This window comes from Ceratotherium simum, chromosome 31, assembly GCF_057802395.1.
Source record: "Ceratotherium simum simum isolate JZ-2026a chromosome 31, ASM5780239v1, whole genome shotgun sequence".
Classification (NCBI taxonomy): Eukaryota; Metazoa; Chordata; class Mammalia; order Perissodactyla; family Rhinocerotidae; genus Ceratotherium; species Ceratotherium simum.
This window is the reverse complement of record NC_141930.1, coordinates 24,845,320-24,865,672: the sequence shown is the minus strand read 5'-3', so window position 1 is coordinate 24,865,672 and position 20,353 is coordinate 24,845,320. Positions and strand designations below refer to the sequence as shown.

Genomic DNA, 20,353 nt, shown 5'->3' with positions numbered 1-20,353 from the left:
GAGGCTAGAATAGATTATTTTTATAATATTTGTTTCTGATTATAACAGTATTGCATATTATTTATTAAACATTTGGAAAATACAAGTTGAAAATAGAAAATAAAATACTTGCAATCTTACCACCTAGAAATGATCATTATTAACATTTTGATTCACTTTCGTCTAGTCTATTTTCTGTGTGTAAGTGTATACAGGGTGTATATCAATTCATATCTGTATAAGGCATATGCATTTAAAGTCCTAATCTCCCTCAGTCAATTGTAGGACTAAATCAGTCTTACCTTTGAAAATGCATATTAGACATTACATAAATATAAGTGAGATGGTGCTTAATATCATAAGCCTTTTCCATATCATTGATCATTTTTGAAAGATTTTATAATGGCTACATAATTTCTAAGAGTAGTAGAACCTTGATTTTGAAAGAGTTATGTATTCAGGCACCTCATTTGTTTTTAATGTCATCACCAGAAGGAGAAATAAAGAGTCCGTAGAGGCTGTCAGGGGCAGGGAGAGGATGATGGTACAAAAGAATATTGAAATACCAAACAAAAGACTGTCAGAGGTGCCATAAAACATTACCTATATACCTGTGAATCTCGGGGAAGAGAAAGGGAGGGTGGAGAGTATTCAAGTTAAGGTTAGAGAAGACACATCATGTGCTCAGAGCAGGCAGATGATGAGCACGCAGGGGAGGAGACTTGCCCAGTGGAAGGACAAGGGTAGATTTTAGGGAGTGAAAAATTCACAAGGGACCAAGGGACATCATTTCAGAGCTCCTGGAAGAGCAAGGCTGGGAGAGCAGGAACTGATTAGGAGCTGGTCGGGGGGCATGGGTGTTCAGAGAGCCCTGGTGGTCCTTTTCTCCCCGGTTGCTCTAGAAGGACAAAGTTAGGTTCACCTTTGCTATTTTAAGTTTGAATTCTTTTAACGTGATAAAAAACCTTTTATTTCTCAATTAATGATAAAAGCCTCAAAACATAAATTCATCATTAAGGCCACCCTCTGGTGCTAATTGTTTTGTATTGAAGTGTAATCCATTCACTTATGAAAACAGCTTGTTATTAGGTCCTTTTTTTTTTTTTAATGGGAAATAGGTAAGAGAGGTGGCGGCTCAGGACAGAAGGCAAATTTTAGACACTATTATTGATGTTCTTATTCTCAAATAATAATAATTATATTGAATGTTACTCAGCAGCCTCTATGAGTAATTAAACAGGTTATTTTGTTAATTTTTTTAGTTGATTTTTTTGGAATGATAAAGGACATATATAATGAAGGATTAATTATTTCTTACGTGTTTCAAGTATATTATTTTATTCTTTTAGCTCTTATCTTCATTGTCAATGGGCATCTGTAGAAGATCTGGAAAAAGATAAGAGAATTCAGCAAAAGATTAAACGATTTAAGGCAAAGCAGGGCCAGAACAAATTCCTTTCAGAGGTATGAAATACCTGGTTAATTTTCTAAAGTATTTACTTTATTAAAATGTTCTGAATTTTGAATTTTAGTTCAGTAAATTATTAAGAAAAACTAGTTTGCTTCATTTGGTGCTGTTACTTGCATATTGGTTACTGGTTATTGCTAAAAAAATTTGTAAACAGGAAATTTCTCATTCTTCCTGTTGCTTAGTCTAGAAGATACTGGTCCCTATATTATGTGGAAATATGATGGTATGATTAAAATCTTGTAATGAAAGTACAGTTAGTAGATGGTGAAAAAAGTAAGTAGACAAAGTTATATTAAGAGTTAGCAGGTTAAAAACTCTACAGTAAGTATCAAGTACATGTAAGTTCTAGGATATAAAAGTTTATTTCTGTTGGGGAAGACATGTGGCAAATTTTTTTTGTTCAAGTCAATGCCTGATTACAGAGAGTTTGCTAAACTCATTTTCACAAATGATGTGCTGTGGTACAGAAGTTGATACAATATCTTTGCCAGTCCCCCTTTATCCTAGGTTATCAGTTATGATGCAAAGGTAACCAGACCTAGGGCAGGGAGGAAAATCTGCATTTTTTTAAGTGCCAAGTTCCCTTCCAGCGTAGTCAATTACATTAAAAAAATGCTTTCACAAACTGCTTACTGGGATCTCTGAACTTTTGATCACCAATTAGGTTTTACTTTCAGCCTCACATTGAAAGATTAAACTTGCTGATTTATTAGTTTTCCTCTCTATAAAGGAGTTAACAGAATGTGAACTGTAAAGAAGTGTGAAATTTGATGCAAAATAATACCTGTTTAACAACCTTCTTTACACCCCCACCCTTTTTTGGAGATGGGGGCTGGAAACAGAAGAGTGTTCAGTACTCTTATGTCATAAAATCCTTATAATCTCAGGTGACAAGTCTGTGTTCTCCTGGAATCTGATTTCCATGCTCCCAACAGGCTATAAAGTCTGTGTTAGATGGGAGATCAGGTGGTGGTGGTTTTACTGGATGTGTGTCTGTGTCACCACCTCTGTTGTTCCGAGGATTCAGCTTCTGTGCAGTGCAGGAATTAGCACAGAGGAGAGTGGAGTTACTTGAATGTGACTCACTCTTTACATCTTGGAGGATATTAGGTGATTCTTTGAGAGGGCAGTTTCTAAGAAAGTACTAGGAAGTTCAAATTTTTTGTGCCCTTCTCGGTAAAACTGAAGTTAAATGTTGGTGACATTGGCCAAGTTGAAATCATTAGCTTCCTTTTAGAAAGAGACACCATATGTTCTGCTGACCTTTCCTATGGACGAGTCGTAGGGAAAGGGGAAGAGTGCAATGACAGGGCCCCCGCCCCCCATCCTCATATCTTGGTTCTGTTTATTACATTTGTCTGGATTATGTTTCCTGGCATCAGGTGCACTGTAGGGTCTTGTGCCTGGCCCTAGCTATGTAGCCTATCTATTTGGGTCTATCTATGTGAATCACCTGTACCAAAGTTAAAATACATTATCTTGCTGGTAACTTGGCAGCTAGAAATCTTAAATTTTGTCCTGAATGGAAGCAGCATAGACTTGAGCCTGAAAAGAAGATTCAAGGGTTAGCAGAGGAGGATACCAATTCCCTTATTCTGTTTCTCTTCTACACGCACACACAACACCTCTATACCCCACACCCCACACCTGTCTGTCGTATCCCGTAGATGGTCCTGGTTCAGGTATTCCGTGGCTCTGCTACTTGGGGATTTTCTCTTGTGACCACTTTTTTATTCTTTGTTTCACCTTGGGCTTCCTTAACAGTCTGCTGCAATTAAAATCTATATTCAGAAAGATCATCGAAATTGAAAATTGCATCATATGCATGATGGCATGGATTACTTGCTTGAAGGTTAGAAGTGTTTGGGAATAAGGTTAAGGATTTTAATTCAGCAATGAAAACTTCTGTTTCAGAACAAGTCTTACAGAGAGCTTTTATCATCAAAACCTATTTTATGAAAAGTTTTAGTTTTTACACTGTATGTGGGTAGTACATACATGTTCTATACCTAAATCCAGAAACTTTTGACACAGCCAGTGCTTTAGTATATGAACATTTTAAATTAACTGAACATTTCAATGAATTTTTTTGCCTTACTAATCAACTCTTTGTAAAGGCCTGAGGCAGTTGAAACACACTTTTGTATTTCTGATTTTTGTTTCACAATTCACAGTTCAAAGCGTCCAAACCAGGCATTTTAAATAGGCACAGTAGCCCAGAGAATGTCATCCTTGAGCCAGCTGTGACTGAAAAGCGTTTCAACCTACATTTCAGGGGATACGAACGGTGTCTAAGTGACTTCTAATATGTCTTTGCAAAGCATTTCAAGGCAGTTATATGACTGATAAATTAATCTATAAGGACACAATAATGTGTCTTTTGTTTTCTAACTTGTGTGACTCTCACTTCTTTAAAGTATGGCTTAGTCTGTAACTTCCCTTTGAGCCATATTCTATTCTTTTATTTGAGATAACTTTGCACTAAGCAGTATTACTTTGCTTTTGTAAAGATTGTTAATATATTGCCTAAATAATCCAATTATTTAAGCCTCATTTGTTTATTTTTAATACTTTTAGCCAAATGCTCTATGTTCAGTACAAATAAATCATTAGAGCACTTAGATTAACTACAAGACCATATTCAAATGAGGTACTAATATTTATTGGCAAAGACAATCAAACATCATAAACTTTGTTCACCATAAAATATGAAATTCAGTGTTTTTAGCTTTTGAATAACATTCTGTAAATGATGCTGTAAGGCATCAGACAACTCCAGTAGTTATGAGTCTTTAATAGCACTTACTGTGCATGGCTCTGATTCTTTATCCCAAGCTGTAGTTTCAAGAATGCTAAGTGCATTGCATGCCATAAGCCTTTTGGATTGCTCATTAGTGAATTGTAATTTCACACTTCATTTAAAATATTCTTAAACATTCTTTCACAGTAAAAAGGTTTCACACAGTAATTAAAAGACCCAGTTAACAAACTCTGAGAAGTTTGATTTCCTCATGGGGAATGGTTTTGCTAAATTGTAGCATTTCAATTAATATAATAGAATTTGCCAAATATAAATTTTCTATTGCTGTGACCCCAAATATTATTGCCTGGTGAAAAGTGAAATAGTGTTTACTCTCAGGAATTAAATAAACATTTTAACTTTTTTTTCCTTTGGTGCAGATTGAAGATGAGCTTTTTAATCCAGATTATGTGGAGGTTGACCGGATAATGGACTTTGCACGTAGCACAGATGACCGGGGAGAGGTAACAGAACATCATTTGTGTTGGGGGCAGTGACTCAGACAGCTTATGTGTGTTTATGGAGAGTGATTGTGGATTCCTAGATCTGGTCCTGGTTAGAGCCTTGGATCATAACACACTTGGTCTAAATTTAACTGAAATTATGGACTTACTGTTAGTTTTATGACTTAATAGCACAAAATATGTTTTATGTTTAGTCTGAGAGCTTTTTACAAGAAATCAATTTTTAATATGAAACAAATACATTGACATTTTGCACAGTTCCAGAATGTGGTTAAAGAAGAATTCAGTACATTTTGTTGTAAATCTATTCTGTAGCATGAATTTCCCTTATATAATTAAGAGTGCTTTTGTAGTAGAAGGGAGTTTAATGTTGTTTAACATTGGACATCCTTAGTGAAGTTGATGAGCTTCATTTAATGTGGTACACAGAGGATAATATAAAATATTTCTCTTTATGAGGTCCCAGTGTTGGCATTCTCATGTTGCTTTGCAAAACCGTATGAGGTTGTAAAGAGCAGTTGATGGGGCAGTAAGAGTAAAGACAAGTCTGGTGACTTCCTGAGCATTGTGTCTCAGTAACGATATGCCCACCCACCTTGAGTTCTGTCATTCTTAGCTTCCTCGTGTAAATTAAATTTTATATAGTGTTTGGATCTTGCTTGTCTAGTGAGAGTCTGCAGTGACTTCCCATTTTACTCCAAACCCTGTATCATGAAGTTCATGATGTTTCAAAGACCATATCTGTAACGTGATATTTACTCTTGTGGTTTTGCTTAGTTGTACTTAAAAAAAAATTGTTTCATAGCATATTTACATAGTACAGCAAATGTTTTTAACATCACAACGAGGTCAGTGTACCTTGGTCCTGAAATGAAGGTCAATAAACCCGAGTATTTTCTAGAAGAAAGACAAAGGAAATCCTTTTGATCTACATTACCCAAAATGTTTTGCTCTCTAATCTTCTAGAACTCAAACACATTGTTTTAACGTGATCAGATACAAAGAGTATCTCGCTCTTTAAGAAAAAAATGGAGATCCTAATAGATTTCAAACCTGTTTCTCATTCTTTAAGAAACTAGCCAATTATGTAAATATGTGAATACACTAAAATGATTTACCATGTAAGTCTGAATCAGACACCTGATGAATGATTTGCACAGATAAGAGTAAGGCTCAAATTTAGCTCTGTTATTTACCAGCTATTTCTTTATATTTTTTGGCTTTTGAACATTACTTACCAATGACTTAGATAAAAATTAATCTGTTCTGATAATACTCAATAATACTATTTTGAGTTGAGACTCGAGACTTTATAACTAGGGACTACTGTTCAGTGGTCATAGTTTTCAAACTCCTACCAACTCAGACTTACTGTTGCTGGGGTAGTGTCTATCGATAAATGAAGTAGAGCACATGTTTTTCCTTTATATATATATATATATATATATATATATGTATATAGTGGTCAAATGAATCCAATTCTGATTTGTTTTAACCTGGCCCAGCCTGTGACTCACTATCTGGTGAAGTGGTGCTCACTGCCTTATGAAGACAGCACGTGGGAGCTAAGGCAGGACATAGATCAAGCGAAGATCGAAGAGTTTGAGAAACTAATGTCCAGGGAGCCGGAAACAGAGCGTGTGGTAAGCACTGGCTAATGGTAGAGGATTTAATTTGAAATAGCATAGCGGCGTGGTCTTTGAGAAACCACTAATGGGATTTACTATATTTGAAACAGGAGCGACCTCCTGCTGATGATTGGAAGAAATCGGAGCGTTCCAGGGAGTATAAAAACAATAACAAACTCAGGGAATACCAGTTGGAGGGAGTAAACTGGCTGCTTTTCAATTGGTACAACATGTATGTAAAACGTGTTTTTCTTCACTTTTAAAAAAGCCTATAGCTCTTTTCCTTTGTACTTATTGAAAATATTAATCAAATATAACATTTTATTTTTTATTTATTATTTTAATAATTTTATTTATTTATTTATTTTCCCCCAAAGCCCCAGTAAATAGTTGTATGTCATAGGCAGAGCACGTGCACTTAACCGCTAAGCCAAGGGCTGGCCCTTAACATTTTAACTAGTAAGAATTATAAAGAGCAGCAGGCATTGGAAGTATGCTTAATATTTGTTTAGTCAACAAACATTAATACAGAGATTGATAGAAGTGTGTAGAAATAATTTTTATGTCACAGAATTTTGTTTGAAAATGTGTTTTATTGAATCTAGGAAAGCATCTAAGATATGCATTTGTGAGTGTAATAGTATATATTTTGTGACAAGAAAGCAGTATCTAATATCTGTACTTACTAAACTTCCCTTGTTTTATTTCCTTTCCAAAGGCGAAACTGCATTTTAGCAGATGAAATGGGTTTGGGAAAAACTATCCAGTCCATTACATTTCTCTATGAGATATATTTGAAAGGAATCCATGGCCCTTTTTTAGTGATTGCCCCATTGTCCACAATCCCCAACTGGGAAAGGGAATTCCGTACCTGGACGGAGTTGAACGTGGTTGTGTATCATGGGAGTCAAGCTAGTCGTCGGACCATTCAGTTGTATGAAATGTACTTCAAAGATCCCCAGGTAAATCGTCACAGGTGGTATTTCTTGTGCTTGTTATGTGCATTTTAAGGCACTGGATATTAAAATGGTCTCAGACATTTAGGGGGAAGGTCTAGCTTTTGCAAGATTGAGAAATTTGCTTTAGATTTCCTACCCAATTTATATTTGTATTATATTTCTACATCTTATGATTATAGCTCTTTATTTTTAAAGCTTTGGTCGTTCTCATAATTAGATTAGAACGAATGAAATTTTTTTTTATCATGGATGACAATTGAAAATCATTTACTGTATTGATGTGCTAATTGGTTTTATTTTGCAAGCCTAAGAGAAAGCTAAACAAAAAGTGGCATTATTAAATGTGAATAGAAAGATATTTTGTTATACTGTTACTAGAAGTGAAAAATATTAGGCATGTAGTATTGAATGAAATACATCCAAAGGGAAGAATTTGTACTTTGGCTTTTAGTAGCAATTGCTATGACTTTTTACTTATTCTAGTTAAGTGTATGCAGTTATTCTGATATTCACAGTGAAGCATTATAAATGACAAAGAAGGAAGAAGAGTGTGTGCTAAAATAGTTTTAAGCTATGGGTGGTAAATGGAAGTCCTGTCACTGGAAATAGGACAGAGTTTTGTTTTACATGTTTGTTTGCTTTAAGTGTAAAATCTGACCTACAGTTAAATACTTAAAGGAAAAATATTGAAATTTATTTTGGTATTTATCTTGAGATTTGGAAAATTGTTATAAGTTCTATACTAAGTGAATGTGTTTTCATTTTAGCACTTTAGAAGTAAAAATAAGTTATAAAAGTAAAAAAGTTTTTAGAAAGTTAGCTTAGTACATAATCCCTTTGGCCTTTCACCCTTTGGAGTCTGGAGGATGTAACTAGAGTGGGCACACTTAGTGGCACTTGACTGCATGTGATCTGTAAGGAAATTGGATCGGAAATTGTGCTAACAGTTTTCGAGCTTCCTTTAAAAAGGAAAGGTTTTAAAACTCTGTTATACCATAACAGCTTAAAACCTCCAAAATACTCTGAAAACAAAATATGTGTTACCTAAAATAAAGATAAATAAATAAGGAATAAATACTTATGTTTTATGTTACTTATTTATCCTCAAAGATATTAATCTAGCCTTTAATGCTAAATAATAATTCAGAGTTGTTCTCGTAGGGTCGAGTGATAAAGGGGTCCTATAAGTTTCATGCCATCATCACTACATTTGAGATGATTTTGACTGATTGCCCTGAGCTGCGGAATATTCCATGGCGCTGTGTAGTCATTGATGAAGCCCACAGGCTGAAGAATAGGAACTGCAAGCTGTTGGAGGGACTCAAGATGATGGACTTGGTCAGTGGTGATGTTGGTGATTCCACTGAACTCCTAATAGAATTGTTACTGCCTCAATATTCCTGCTGCTCTGAATTTTGACTGATGCCAGTGAAGGGTGTTTGCAAAGTCTGTCAAATATTGTGATATACATCTTCCTGAGCTTTCAGTCGCTCAAAAGTTGCTGCTGTCTTCCTGATTCTTACATGGTTGGCTGGTGTCTTTGCACAGTTGTATCACAGCAAAGTATAGTCATGATGTTTTCGCTGAAATGAGTTTCAAGTATTTGCTTTTCCATTTCGTTTATAAATACTGCCATTTCATAAGCTGGTGGGCCAAGCTTTAGCTCAGTGATGATAATCCAGTTATATTCCAGGGCTCATAGGTTTTGGCATGCTGGGGCCAGTAGGACTTATATATGCAAGTTCTCAGTAAGTTGGGTCAGTATCTGGAATTGGTCCAGTTTGCATAGACACTTTGAAGTTTGGGGCATTACCAGACCTTGAATTTGATCTGCAGGTTTATTTTAATTTTTTTTCATTTGTTTGTTTGTGAGGAAGATTGTCCCTGAGCTAACATCTGCCAATCATCCTCCTTTTTGCTGAGGAAGACTGGCCCTGGGCTAACATCCGTGCCCATCTTCCTCCACTTTATATGGGATGCCGCCACAGCATGGCTTGACAAGTGGTGCGTCGGTACGCGCCCAGGATCCGAACTGGTGAATCCCCAGCTGCGGCAGCGGAGCACGCGCACTTAACCACTTGTGCCACCCAGCCAGCCCCTGATCTGCAGGTTTAAATCACACCTATCCCATACTCTTCCAGCTTCCCAAGAGATGCTCAGGTCCTCCTGATTAGATTTTTCTAGATTTTTTTTCAGTTGGAGTGTCGTGGGATAACATGTTGTAGAAGTGGTATAATTTGATTGATTTTCCATTCCATACTGCTGTGTGTATGATTTCCTAGAGGAAATTACTACATGACCTCAGTCATCCTCAGGCTTCTTTTCACTCTATAGTTTACAAGGTGGGTTTTGATCACTTGTTTTCATTTTTAGTGCATATTTTAAAAGCAAAGTTGTTAACATTTAGCATGTCTTGATGTTTTTAATGAGTTTTTAAAAAGTACAAGATTTTAAAAATCCCTTTAATGTTGACTTCTGTAGATCAATTTGATCTCTTGTTAATTGAGAGTTTGAGATGGGAAGGAGTAGTCTATATGCTCATGGCTATAAATTTCTTGCTGAAGGCTGGTGCTACTGAAGGAACACTGAAAAGCTTTCTATTGCAGCTGGTTCCTTGAAGCAGCTTCTTTTCTTCTTAAATTAATGGGATTGAATTAGCCAGCTATTCTTTTAACTAAAAACAAAGAAAATCTAGTTTTGTTTGGGGGGAAAAAGTCTGACTGAAGTATCTGATTTAGGGTGGGATTTCCCATCCTAAGACCTTTCTCAAAGTAATTTATAGTATTTGGTGGCCAGTCCACAAAACAAACTAGAAATGGTGAACAGTTTTGAAGACATGGGTAAACATGAAAGAGAGAAACTCTGTGACTGTGTTTGGTCTCTCCAGGTGATGCTTTAGCATTACATTGAAGTAAACCTGTATTTGCAGGTAAACATTAATGCTCATGAAATATCTAACTACACCTGCTGAGCAGGGACCCATCTTCACAGTGGTCCACGTGGGAGACAGTCATAGCGCCATTTCCTGGAGGCTTAACTGGTCACCTGATGGAGTTTATCTAAGTTGTTTTCTATTTTTAGTTCATATGTTCCCAGATAGTAGATTCTTACTGTAAAATAGTCCTCCATTGGTGAGTACAGATTAGTTTAACTCTGTCAACATCAAACAATCTGATTGTCATTGGGAGGCTTCAGAGGATTTTCTATTTTTTTATAGTAATACTTCATTAATGGATTAGAATCTGTTATCCAGATAGTTTTTCTGTTACATATTGCAGTGTTTGCTAACCTTTTTCACATAATGGCACATATAGAAAATGATAGTATTTGTTTTCACACTGGGGTAAGCAGAGAAGGCTGCCCACCACCACAGTTGCCCAGTCCTGGGATCCTGACTGTCACAGCCCTGCTGGCTGCCTGAAGGACTTGGCATATCTGTAACTCATCCATGGCTCACCAGCTGGGCAGCTCCGATTAGCAAATGAACAAAATAATTGTTTTTCTGATGATCAAGAATCTTTATCTCAGAAGAGATGTTTTCAAGATGGAACACATTATCTTTGTTCAGAATTAGCATATGATTGTATTTATCCAGTTCTGAACAGCTCATTGCCTGGTCTTTACATGCTTACTTAAAATAAACTTAAACTTATACACTGGCCACTTTTTAGTGGCCTTTTTAGTCTTCTTTCCTAGATTAAGTCACAGTGAAAACAAATAACTGTATCCAACTACAGAGCAGGTCATAGGGAACAGCTGTTATGTGCACTAGACTCAGTTATGATGAAGATGGCAGTTGATGAGGATTATCTTTGAGTGCATTTTCAGAAAGGAAAGACCTGGGGCCGGCCCGGTGGCACAGCGGTTAAGTGAGCGCGCTCTGCTGCTGGCGGCCCGGGGTTCGCCGGTTGGGATCCTGGGGGAGCACTGACACACTGCTTGTCAGGCCGTGCTGTGGCAACATCCCATATAAAGTGGAGGAAGATGGGCACAGATGTTAGCCCAGGGCCAGTCTTCCTCAGCACAAAGAGGAGGATTGGCAATAGATATTAGCTCAGGGCCAGTCTTCCTCAACAAAGAGAGGAGGATTGGCAGATGTTAGCTCAGGGCCAATCTTCCTCAAAAAGAAAAAAAGAAAGGAAAGACCAGTGAGTGTCTTCAGCTCTCTCATCACAAAGGAAATGCTTGTGAAGATGATATGTTGAGGGACATTTATGGTCTTCACTGTCCTCCATAGGACCTCTGGAAAGCAAAGCTGTCTCCTTGTCCCTCACTGACAAGGAGGGGATTCTCTGGAGGTAGTAGTAGTTCTTCATTGATTCTGTTATCTCATCTTTCATGGTCAGGAGGCCTCACACGATTTAAAGAGTCTGCTGAAATGAAATTAAATGGACATCACTCCATCAGAGCTAAAAAGAATGGTAACGTTTTCAAGCCAAAAGCATATCTACTGGCATAGTTGAGCTTGGAGGAGATAAGCTTGGTAGCCTGAGTCTGTTAACGTGACATTTTGTGATACTGTGTATATTAATCATATGTTGTTTAGGGGCCTGCCCCGTGGCGTAGCGGTTAAGTGCGTGCACTCTGCTGCTGGCGGCCTGGGTTCGGATCCCGGGCGCGCACTGTCGCACCGCTTCTCCAGCCATGTTGTGGCGGCATCCCACGTAACGCGGAGGAAGATGGGCTCAGATATTAGCCCAGGGCCAGTCTTTCTCAGCAACAAAGAGGAGGATTGGTATGGATGTTAGCTCGGGGCTGATCTTCACAAAAAAAAAACGAAAAGGAGGAGTTCCTCTCCTTTTTTCAAACAAGTTTATTTTGAAATAGATAAGTTAAAAGGCTCTTTCTGAAGTATTTGGTTAGAAATTCAGGATTTAACTCGGTCATAAAGGATATGAGAAAACTGGAAGACACTCTTTAGCAGCAATACAGCTCTCTTCCACTGCAATACCTCTTTTCCTGACTCCATGACGGTATTTAAAAAATTCTTAGATAAAGTAATTCAGAACTTGAGTGTGTTAGGGCCTGGAGCCCACGTTACCCTCCAGTGTGGTTATACATTAAAATTCCTGAATGGATTTGCAAACTCCTTACTCTTGATGAATTTAGTGAGCCTGAGGATGATGGTGGTTTGTGTATCTTCCTGAATCAGAGAGCTCTTTATTGAAAGGGGAGAAAAGGAGGAATAAAAGCACATTCTTCACCTCACCTTCAAAGAGCTTCATTGACACAGAGTATGTCGTAGATATAAAGAAAATTAGCGTGTCCTTAGTTTTGTCAGTCATCTTGTATTTACTGAGCATGTACTCTCTGCTTGGTGACCAAGTCTTGTCAGATTCCAAGTTGAGTCAGAATATTGCTTTTGAATCTGCTAGAGGTATAATTACTTTCTGAAATAGTTTTATTAGCTATACTGTGTATCAAATGGCCAAACAGAGTAGAAAATAGTAAGGCCTTTAAGATTAATAAACTCACTATCGTTAAGATTGGTCACTGCAAAACAGCTCCTCCATGTTGGACATAGAGAAATAGAAGGACAAGGGTGCAAATGCATAAGGGAAGTTAGAGAAAAAGCTTGTAAACAGGAAGAATTATTTTAAAGAAATGCCTAACTTGGTTTAAAGAGACAAAGTTAGAAATAGTATCTGTTAAAAAAAAAAAATGATTGTGGTATTTAAAACCAAGCTGACCTCTCTGCTAGTTTGAAATTTTTGCAGAACAAAATAGTTTTTCATATGCTGTTGCGTGTAGAACTTCTTTTGTCTCTAAAGTGAGTCATGCAGGAAGCAGATGGGGAGATGAGAGCACTGTTGATGTAGAGAACAGAAAGAGGCATGTAAGCTTTATATGAGTCTAGGGATTTTAGGAAAAATCTTAAACTTTGGTGGGGAAAAAAGCGTGGAAACTTAGGGGACTTGCAAAGCCATGGCACTAAAATGTTGAGCTAATAACCCCAGGAAGAAACGAAATGGCAAGACACATTTACAGGGTCTGCAGAGTTCCAGAGAGGCCCCTCTATGTGTCTGTCTGAGGCAGGGACCGTGTTTCCCTTTATCCCCGCCTTTGTGCCTAATTCCTAGACTTCACGTAGACTGGGTGCCGCGTTAACGTTAATGAGTAAAAGTAGGAACGTGGGTGTCTAGAGAGGGGCTTTGGTTTTCAGAAGCCATTTCTGTTAGGGCTTGAGTTGCTTTCCTTGTATTCCTGCAGGAACACAAGGTGCTGCTGACGGGGACCCCGCTCCAGAACACTGTGGAAGAGCTCTTCAGCTTGCTCCACTTCCTGGAACCCAGTCGCTTCCCTTCAGAAACCACCTTTATGCAAGAATTTGGTGACCTGAAAACAGAAGAACAGGTACTTACCGTGTCTACTTTGTGTTTTAGTCATATAATTGAAGGTGAACCCATGAAATGGCAAAGCATTAATGTTTAACTATTTAAAAATGTGAATTATATCAGTTTTTGCCCACTTAGTAGACAAGTGAGCTTTCTGTCTCCTTTCCTTGAGCATTCTGAGTCTTCGCTATGGAGGTTCTCTTGTTTGTTTGTCTGTTTGCCCTCATGAAGGGCTGTGAGATTTGTGGAGAGGTTACATACCTCTTCATGTCGTTTCCAGAGGCTGCCATGCTATTCGGGTTGGTGGTTTTGCTCTGTATTCTTTTGGGGATAGTGTCAGAAGTTGCTGACATTTGTAGAGCTGTTTGCCTCCTGCAATTTTGAGGTTCTAGTCTTATTTCTTAACTCTGTATACTTGGTCATATAGCTTACTTTGCTGAGTCTACATATTTTCATTTAGAAACATGGGTCATAACTACCCCACAGGGTTTCTGTGAGAAATAAATGAAGTATTGCGTATGAAAAGGGACTGGTTACTTTATACAGTGTAAGAGTTGTATGGGTATTCGTTATCAGGCTGTATGGAATAAATATGGAGATATGCTGGAAATCTTGGCCTTTATGTCCCTCCTCCACCAACGTACCGTCTGCAGCCTCTTAGTTTAGTTCAAAGTGAAGTCTGTTTTGTTTTGTTTCGCTTTTCTTAAAATAAAAACTATCTGGTGTGCTATATCCTATTTCCAGTCAACAGAAAAGAGAACCAGAGAGACGTCTCTGCTTGCTCACCGGTGGAGGGACTAGATGACTCCTGTCTTGCTCATTCTGATAGCTCTTTCTAGAAAGGAAGGGAACCGAAGCATAGTACTCCCATGGCATTGTCTCTTCCCCCTCCCTCTTTATCCCTATGGCTTAAGACAAACAGAAGGGAAGGCTAAATGAATAAATTGGGTTCTTTTCTGCTGTGTACTTTTCAAGCCTTCTGGCTGTTCAGGACTCCTGGATAGGTGAAATAGTCCATTTGAAATGGAATCATTCAACCTTCAGGCACTTCTGTTATGAAAGCTGAAAGATTAGTGCCTTCATACCCTTACTGGGTTTTAACAAATGAAAATGAATGGTAAATAAATAAGATAATTCTGATTTTTCATGTTAGGATATGTTTTAACATGCAAGCAAATCATGATACCAGTATTTACTTAAGGTCCTTTTTTAGGTGCAAAAACTCCAGGCTATTCTAAAGCCAATGATGTTGAGACGTCTCAAGGAGGATGTAGAAAAGAACTTGGCCCCCAAAGAAGAAACTATTATTGAAGTTGAGCTAACAAACATTCAGAAGAAATATTACCGAGCCATCCTTGAGAAGAATTTTACCTTTCTTTCCAAAGGTGGTGGTCAAGCTAACGTACCTAACCTTTTAAACACTATGATGGAATTACGAAAGTGCTGCAATCATCCATACCTTATTAACGGTAAGCCTGCCCGCTTGTGAGCTGGTTTCAGTGACTGTCGAAGCACCAGAAATCCTTTTCTCCCTCCAGACTCAGGATGTTATGGTTTGTAGTCATTCCTGCATCCTGTCCTCTCAACGTGGGTTTCACCAGCTTCCTCTTCTTTCTGATGCCGCCTTCTGTGGTGGCTGAAGGCGAAGGACCACTGCCCCCCACCAATCCCAAATTCAGACCTCACCTCGCCGTTCTCCTACTTCCACATATCCACGTCTCACCCCTTGAAAGGAGGTGTTAGTGCTCCATGGCCAGAAATCATCAAAGGTGCAAACAGTGAAAGAGCAGCTGGCCCCTGATTGAGATGTTCTTGCTCTGTGTGTGTTTACATCAGAGAAGTCAGAGAGGAACTGTGGTGTGCGAAGGCGGCTGTCAGCTGTCTCACAACGTGGATAGGAGGAAATTTCTCTCAGACTAGAGGGCTTTACCACCTATTCCCTAAGAATGAGAGATTATCTTAAAGCTTTGTTAATAGTTTGTCCCTGTTACTGATGAGTACTTTATGGTCTTCCTGTTTTCCTAACTAAATTGATAGTGTTTGTAACTGATACAAGTAAAAACCTATATTAAATACTTCCAAAAATCATTAGAGGAATAAATATTTCATGCCTATGATGTGTAAGAGACTCTGGAGAATACAGGAGCCTTCACTTTGTCAGGGATTGGGATTAGGAAAGCCATTAGAAAGCGATGGCATTGAGACAAGCCTGCAGGGATGAGAAGGATTTTGCCAGTCAGGGTTAGGAAAAGAAAGGGCATTTAGGCTGATGTCGTAACATGAACAAAGAGGAGGAGGCAGGAAAGCAGAGGAACTTGCCCAGAGTATAAAGTACATGTAAGGAACAGTGGGACAGTGACCCTTGGACATGCTGGGAAAGCCTTAAGTGCCAGGTTATGGAATTTTGGCTTTAGTCTGCAGGCAGTGGAAAACCATGGTTAGTGTTTGAGCTGAGAAATGATTGGAAATGTGATTCAGGATGATTGAACTGGCAGCATTGTATAAACAGATGGGAGTATACAAAGACAAGACAAGCTGCAAGACCAGCTAGGAGGCTATTGCTGTCGTCAAGGCTGGAGTTAATATGGGTTAAAGAAAGGTGATAGCTGGCTAACTTGGGGTGCTTGTGTGCAATTATAATTGGCCAGCAATGCAATTGGGTTCCCTTCCAGGGGAGAAGGAAGAAAGCCTGGTTTTGTCTTTATCACAGTCCATGAGGTTCAAGGGCAGCTGAATTGAAGAGTCCCTCCTCTTTCCCCCTTTCATAACTTATACACCTGTCAGCCACCTCAGATCCAGAAGTTCCTGTTACTAAATGGCAAAGTGGTCCACACCTGGAAGGCAGTCTCAGCATAGCAGCCAAGGTCATTGCTGTGGTGGGGACATCATTGAATTCCCTTTTCAAACTTTGTGCTTTTAGCTTTGTCTTCTAGAGTATCATGTGTGATAATTATATGTTTACACTGCCAACCTGATAATCACCGTGTGTTTAAGAGCCTGTAAGGCCATTATGGTGAGTGTCAACCAGCCTGTTCCTGAGTTGGAGAGATGGAATTGGGGCTCAGGGTGATTGATGGTATGAGTAAAGCACACGTGTGTGTGTGTGTGTGTGTGTACATGTGACACACACACTTGTGCATTTCATATCTGGTAAAAAGAAAACGATGAATAGTAGCCTCCAACGGGAAAGAAAAGGCACTCACAGAAGAGCTTAAATGCTGCCCGCAGGATGTGTGTGAAAGAGGTGATCTCAGTGATGGTTGTTAGACATCCACTCCCACTTCTGTCCAGTTTACCTTGTTTGGTTACATGCTAATTACATACATTGAGCATTGCAGGTGGGAAGTCCCTCCAAAACACAGCTGGTGGGTCTCTTTCTTGGCTGGTTGCTCTCCAGGGTCATCCTATATAATTCATTGTTTGCCAGGAGGACTTCTAAGGCTTGGATTTGTGGCCGTTGTTCCATTTGATCACACCTCGAGGTCAGTTTTTCTGTCCTTACAGCAAGTTATGAAGTGTCTATTAAGCAGGGATTCTTATATGCCTTTATGTTGGGAAATTGTAGTAAAAAAAAAAAAGACACACACACATTAGGCGTAACTACTGCCCAGATAACTTGGGTAGACGTTGTGTTTCCCAGAGGTTGCTCCAGGGCCAGTGCTGTCCATTCTCACCCACAATCTGGAGTAGAAAGTATACTGACATAATGCCAGCTCCATACACGTTTATTGAGCAGTTACAGGGATGTTTTCAGTTTTGGAGGTAAAGTTGAAATTTGCATTGGGCGTGGCAGAGGAAAGCAGCCCCAATCAAACTAAAGTTCAATACAACAGTGCACAACATTTCTAATTGTGGAAAATGAAGCAAATGTGTGCATAAACTGAGAGTGGCAACATAGGCAAAGTAGAAGAAAAAAAATTAGAAGTGATGGGAGAACACGAACTATGTAAATAAGAGATGTTTTTAACGTGTGTGAGTGTTTTTACTGAAGTGCTCAGAACAGTGTGTGCGCTGTAAGCACCTGGTCAGTGTTGCTAGTTGTTTTTCTTGCTGAAAGTTAAGCAGGTAACTAGGTAACATAAATGGAATTACTCTTATTGGCCCAAGTGGAATGTCCAATTTTAGTTTCCCAGTGTGAGAGTAAAAATAATGTTGAAAACTTGGTCAGGGTCCCCTAATGATTAGGGGTGACTGAAGGGTCTGTTGTTGTTGGGGTAGGGGAGTGCAGGGGGTGGTGTAGGAAGAAAACAAGACTGAAGCTTACAGGATGGGTGAATTTCAGAGAGAAAATAGCAACTGGTTCTTTTCTGATAATCTTCAAAAGAAAGTAATTTCTTGTTTGTTTGTGACTAATATAGCTAGATAACATTGCAGTTACTGCCCTCGCAGTGAGCATCTGTGTTAAGTGAAAGGACTTCCACATTTAGTTCGTTGTCTTTTTTTATTTTATTTTATTTATTTTATTTTATTTATTTTTTTTCACAATTAGAGTAGCAGATTTTAATACTGCACTTTCAGTAATGGATAGAAGAACTGGACAAAAATTATAAGAATACAGAAGATTTGAACAGCACTATCAACCAACTTAACCTAATTAATGTTTATGGAACACTATATCCTACAACTGCAGAACACTCATTCTTTTCTTTTTTTTTTTTTTTTAATTTTTTGTTTATTGCAGTAACATTGGTTTATAACTATATTTGATACACGTGCACATACACATTTTTAAGTGTGTAGTAAGAGCAGTGCCAATAAAGTATTCTGGCTTTTGCCGTAACCTGTTGCCCATTCGTTTTCTGATTGAGATTTATAAATCTAACGTCAAAGTAAATCTTTAATTGGTAAACTTGAAAATTTGGGAAGGTAGACATTGTTTTTCTCCCCAACACCTTCCCTTCTCTTTAGTCTGGCCATAATAAATATAGCGCTAAAGGGATCCTGTAGGAAATACATTTGCTGATATTTTTAAATGAAGTATTTCTAGTGTAAACTGCCTACCACTTGAAGAACCTGAATTCATAACAAAGACCTGAACTGCTTAACTCAGCAGTAGCTTTTGTCAGGTAAGAAAGAATGTACTTTTATTTTTTACTGTTCTTTGTAAGATGAGAAATTATTAGTAGCGTTGAAAAAGAAGGAAAGTTATTTTTCTTGTCTCTGAATAAAGTTTTTTTAAAAATTTCTCTGCTAATTTGAATTATTTGTATTTCAAATATTTTGCTAAAATAATTCAAACATGCCTGGTATTTATTTTATCAAAATGATTATTTCATTTTGAAAACTCTTCATTGACCATTAACTTGTTTTAAACTAAAACAGTATATTTTATTTTGATTATGGATTATAATCATAATATGGGTGAAAAATAACTGTCCAAATATTGTAAGAGTAAAATCTATTTCTGAATTGCAAAGAGCTTATAGTATATTGTGCAACAAGATCAAACTTTTTAAAAAGACCTAATGTAGTATACGGACTTCTTATCCCAAATCTAGAACGTAGATATCTAAATTTCGTGTTTTGGAAAACATTGTTCACCTTGATTCAAGAACATTCCTGCTAATGCTCTTAAACAGTGTTTTGTTCTTTACCTTTTCCTAGTAAAACCTTTGCTTCCCCCCCCCCCCCTTAGAGAAAAATCCTGAATATTATTAACATTTTATTCATTGTGGAAAAGGAAGTGGGAGTCTAGCAGTTCTGGCCTAGCTGGCATTTTCTGCCAGTCCCTCCGTAAGAAGTAACAGTGTGCTTTGCAGAAGGTCTTAGTGCTTGGAAGACATTAAGGGACTTGAATCTGTTCTCAGTGAGATTCTTTGTTGATTAATCATTAACAAGCTGTATCTCTGGATATGACCATGTGATAACTTAATTTCCACAAGTGCCCTTAAAGTGGAAATCGGATAGCACTTTGGTTACATCTGCTGCTGCTTGCAGAAGTGCTGTCCGAGTTGCTGTGGTCGCCTAACTAAGCTCACCTTTAAACCCTTTTGAGGTTTATGTATCCCCAACTTGTACATAGTTAGTTCCCATGTTTAAGACAGTGGTAGGAGGAGTGGTTGAAAGTTTCTGGCCCCGTTTAGGGCTGAGAACCAATCCCACTAGATGGATTTGTTTGTTTGTATTTTCTAAAGAATAGTTGGCCATATCCCCTGTCCTTAGGGAGAGGGGCTGAGCACAGCAGCCATGCCCTGATTAACCCCAGAGATGGGAGGAGGCAGACCAGTGCTACATAATTCTAGTTAAGCCACCTAAGCAGTTGAGGAAAGCTTAGCCTGCTGCTTCCTGAATAAGCGTGTGTTTGGGGTCAAGGAAGGAAGCGGTAAGGACTTTGTTCCTTAGGAAGATGTCATTCCCTTGAGGCTTCTCTCTAACACACCAAAATCTTTGAACAAGCAGAAATCTATGTGGGGCTGTGAGATAAAGAGTTAGGCATAGAGGTCTTACATGAAACACTTAGAGGTTGTTTTGTTTTTAAAGCTTTGGATAATTTAAGATAGAATTTTAGTACCTTAGGAAATAATCAGATGAGAATGAATGTGGAGGGTGATGTAGAGAATGCAATAGAAGATGTGTGCTCAAGTTCCCCACGAAAATCCCTAAAATTTATCCTGAAGACTGAATTCTCTTTTCTTGCCATCCTTTCAGCTGTATTAATTTGCAGTTATACACACAAACTACTGCCCTTGCCCTGGAATGGTTTGAGCTCCATTCCCT

At 38.3% G+C, this 20,353-nt stretch overlaps 1 protein-coding gene across 2 annotated transcripts in view; it reads left to right on the top strand.

Moving 5' to 3' along the window:
* CHD7 (chromodomain helicase DNA binding protein 7) overlaps window positions 1-20,353 on the top strand; it is a 184,121-nt gene that overhangs the window by 132,953 nt on the left and 30,815 nt on the right. For both annotated transcript variants that reach the window (XM_014791554.2, XM_004435730.3), the window contains exons 8-15: window positions 1,329-1,443; window positions 4,631-4,714; window positions 6,220-6,357; window positions 6,453-6,574; window positions 7,061-7,304; window positions 8,463-8,639; window positions 13,512-13,655; window positions 14,850-15,105. In XM_014791554.2, the coding sequence (XP_014647040.1) occupies window positions 1,329-1,443; window positions 4,631-4,714; window positions 6,220-6,357; window positions 6,453-6,574; window positions 7,061-7,304; window positions 8,463-8,639; window positions 13,512-13,655; window positions 14,850-15,105 (1,280 nt within the window). The remainder of the gene's footprint in view (window positions 1-1,328; window positions 1,444-4,630; window positions 4,715-6,219; window positions 6,358-6,452; window positions 6,575-7,060; window positions 7,305-8,462; window positions 8,640-13,511; window positions 13,656-14,849; window positions 15,106-20,353) is intronic.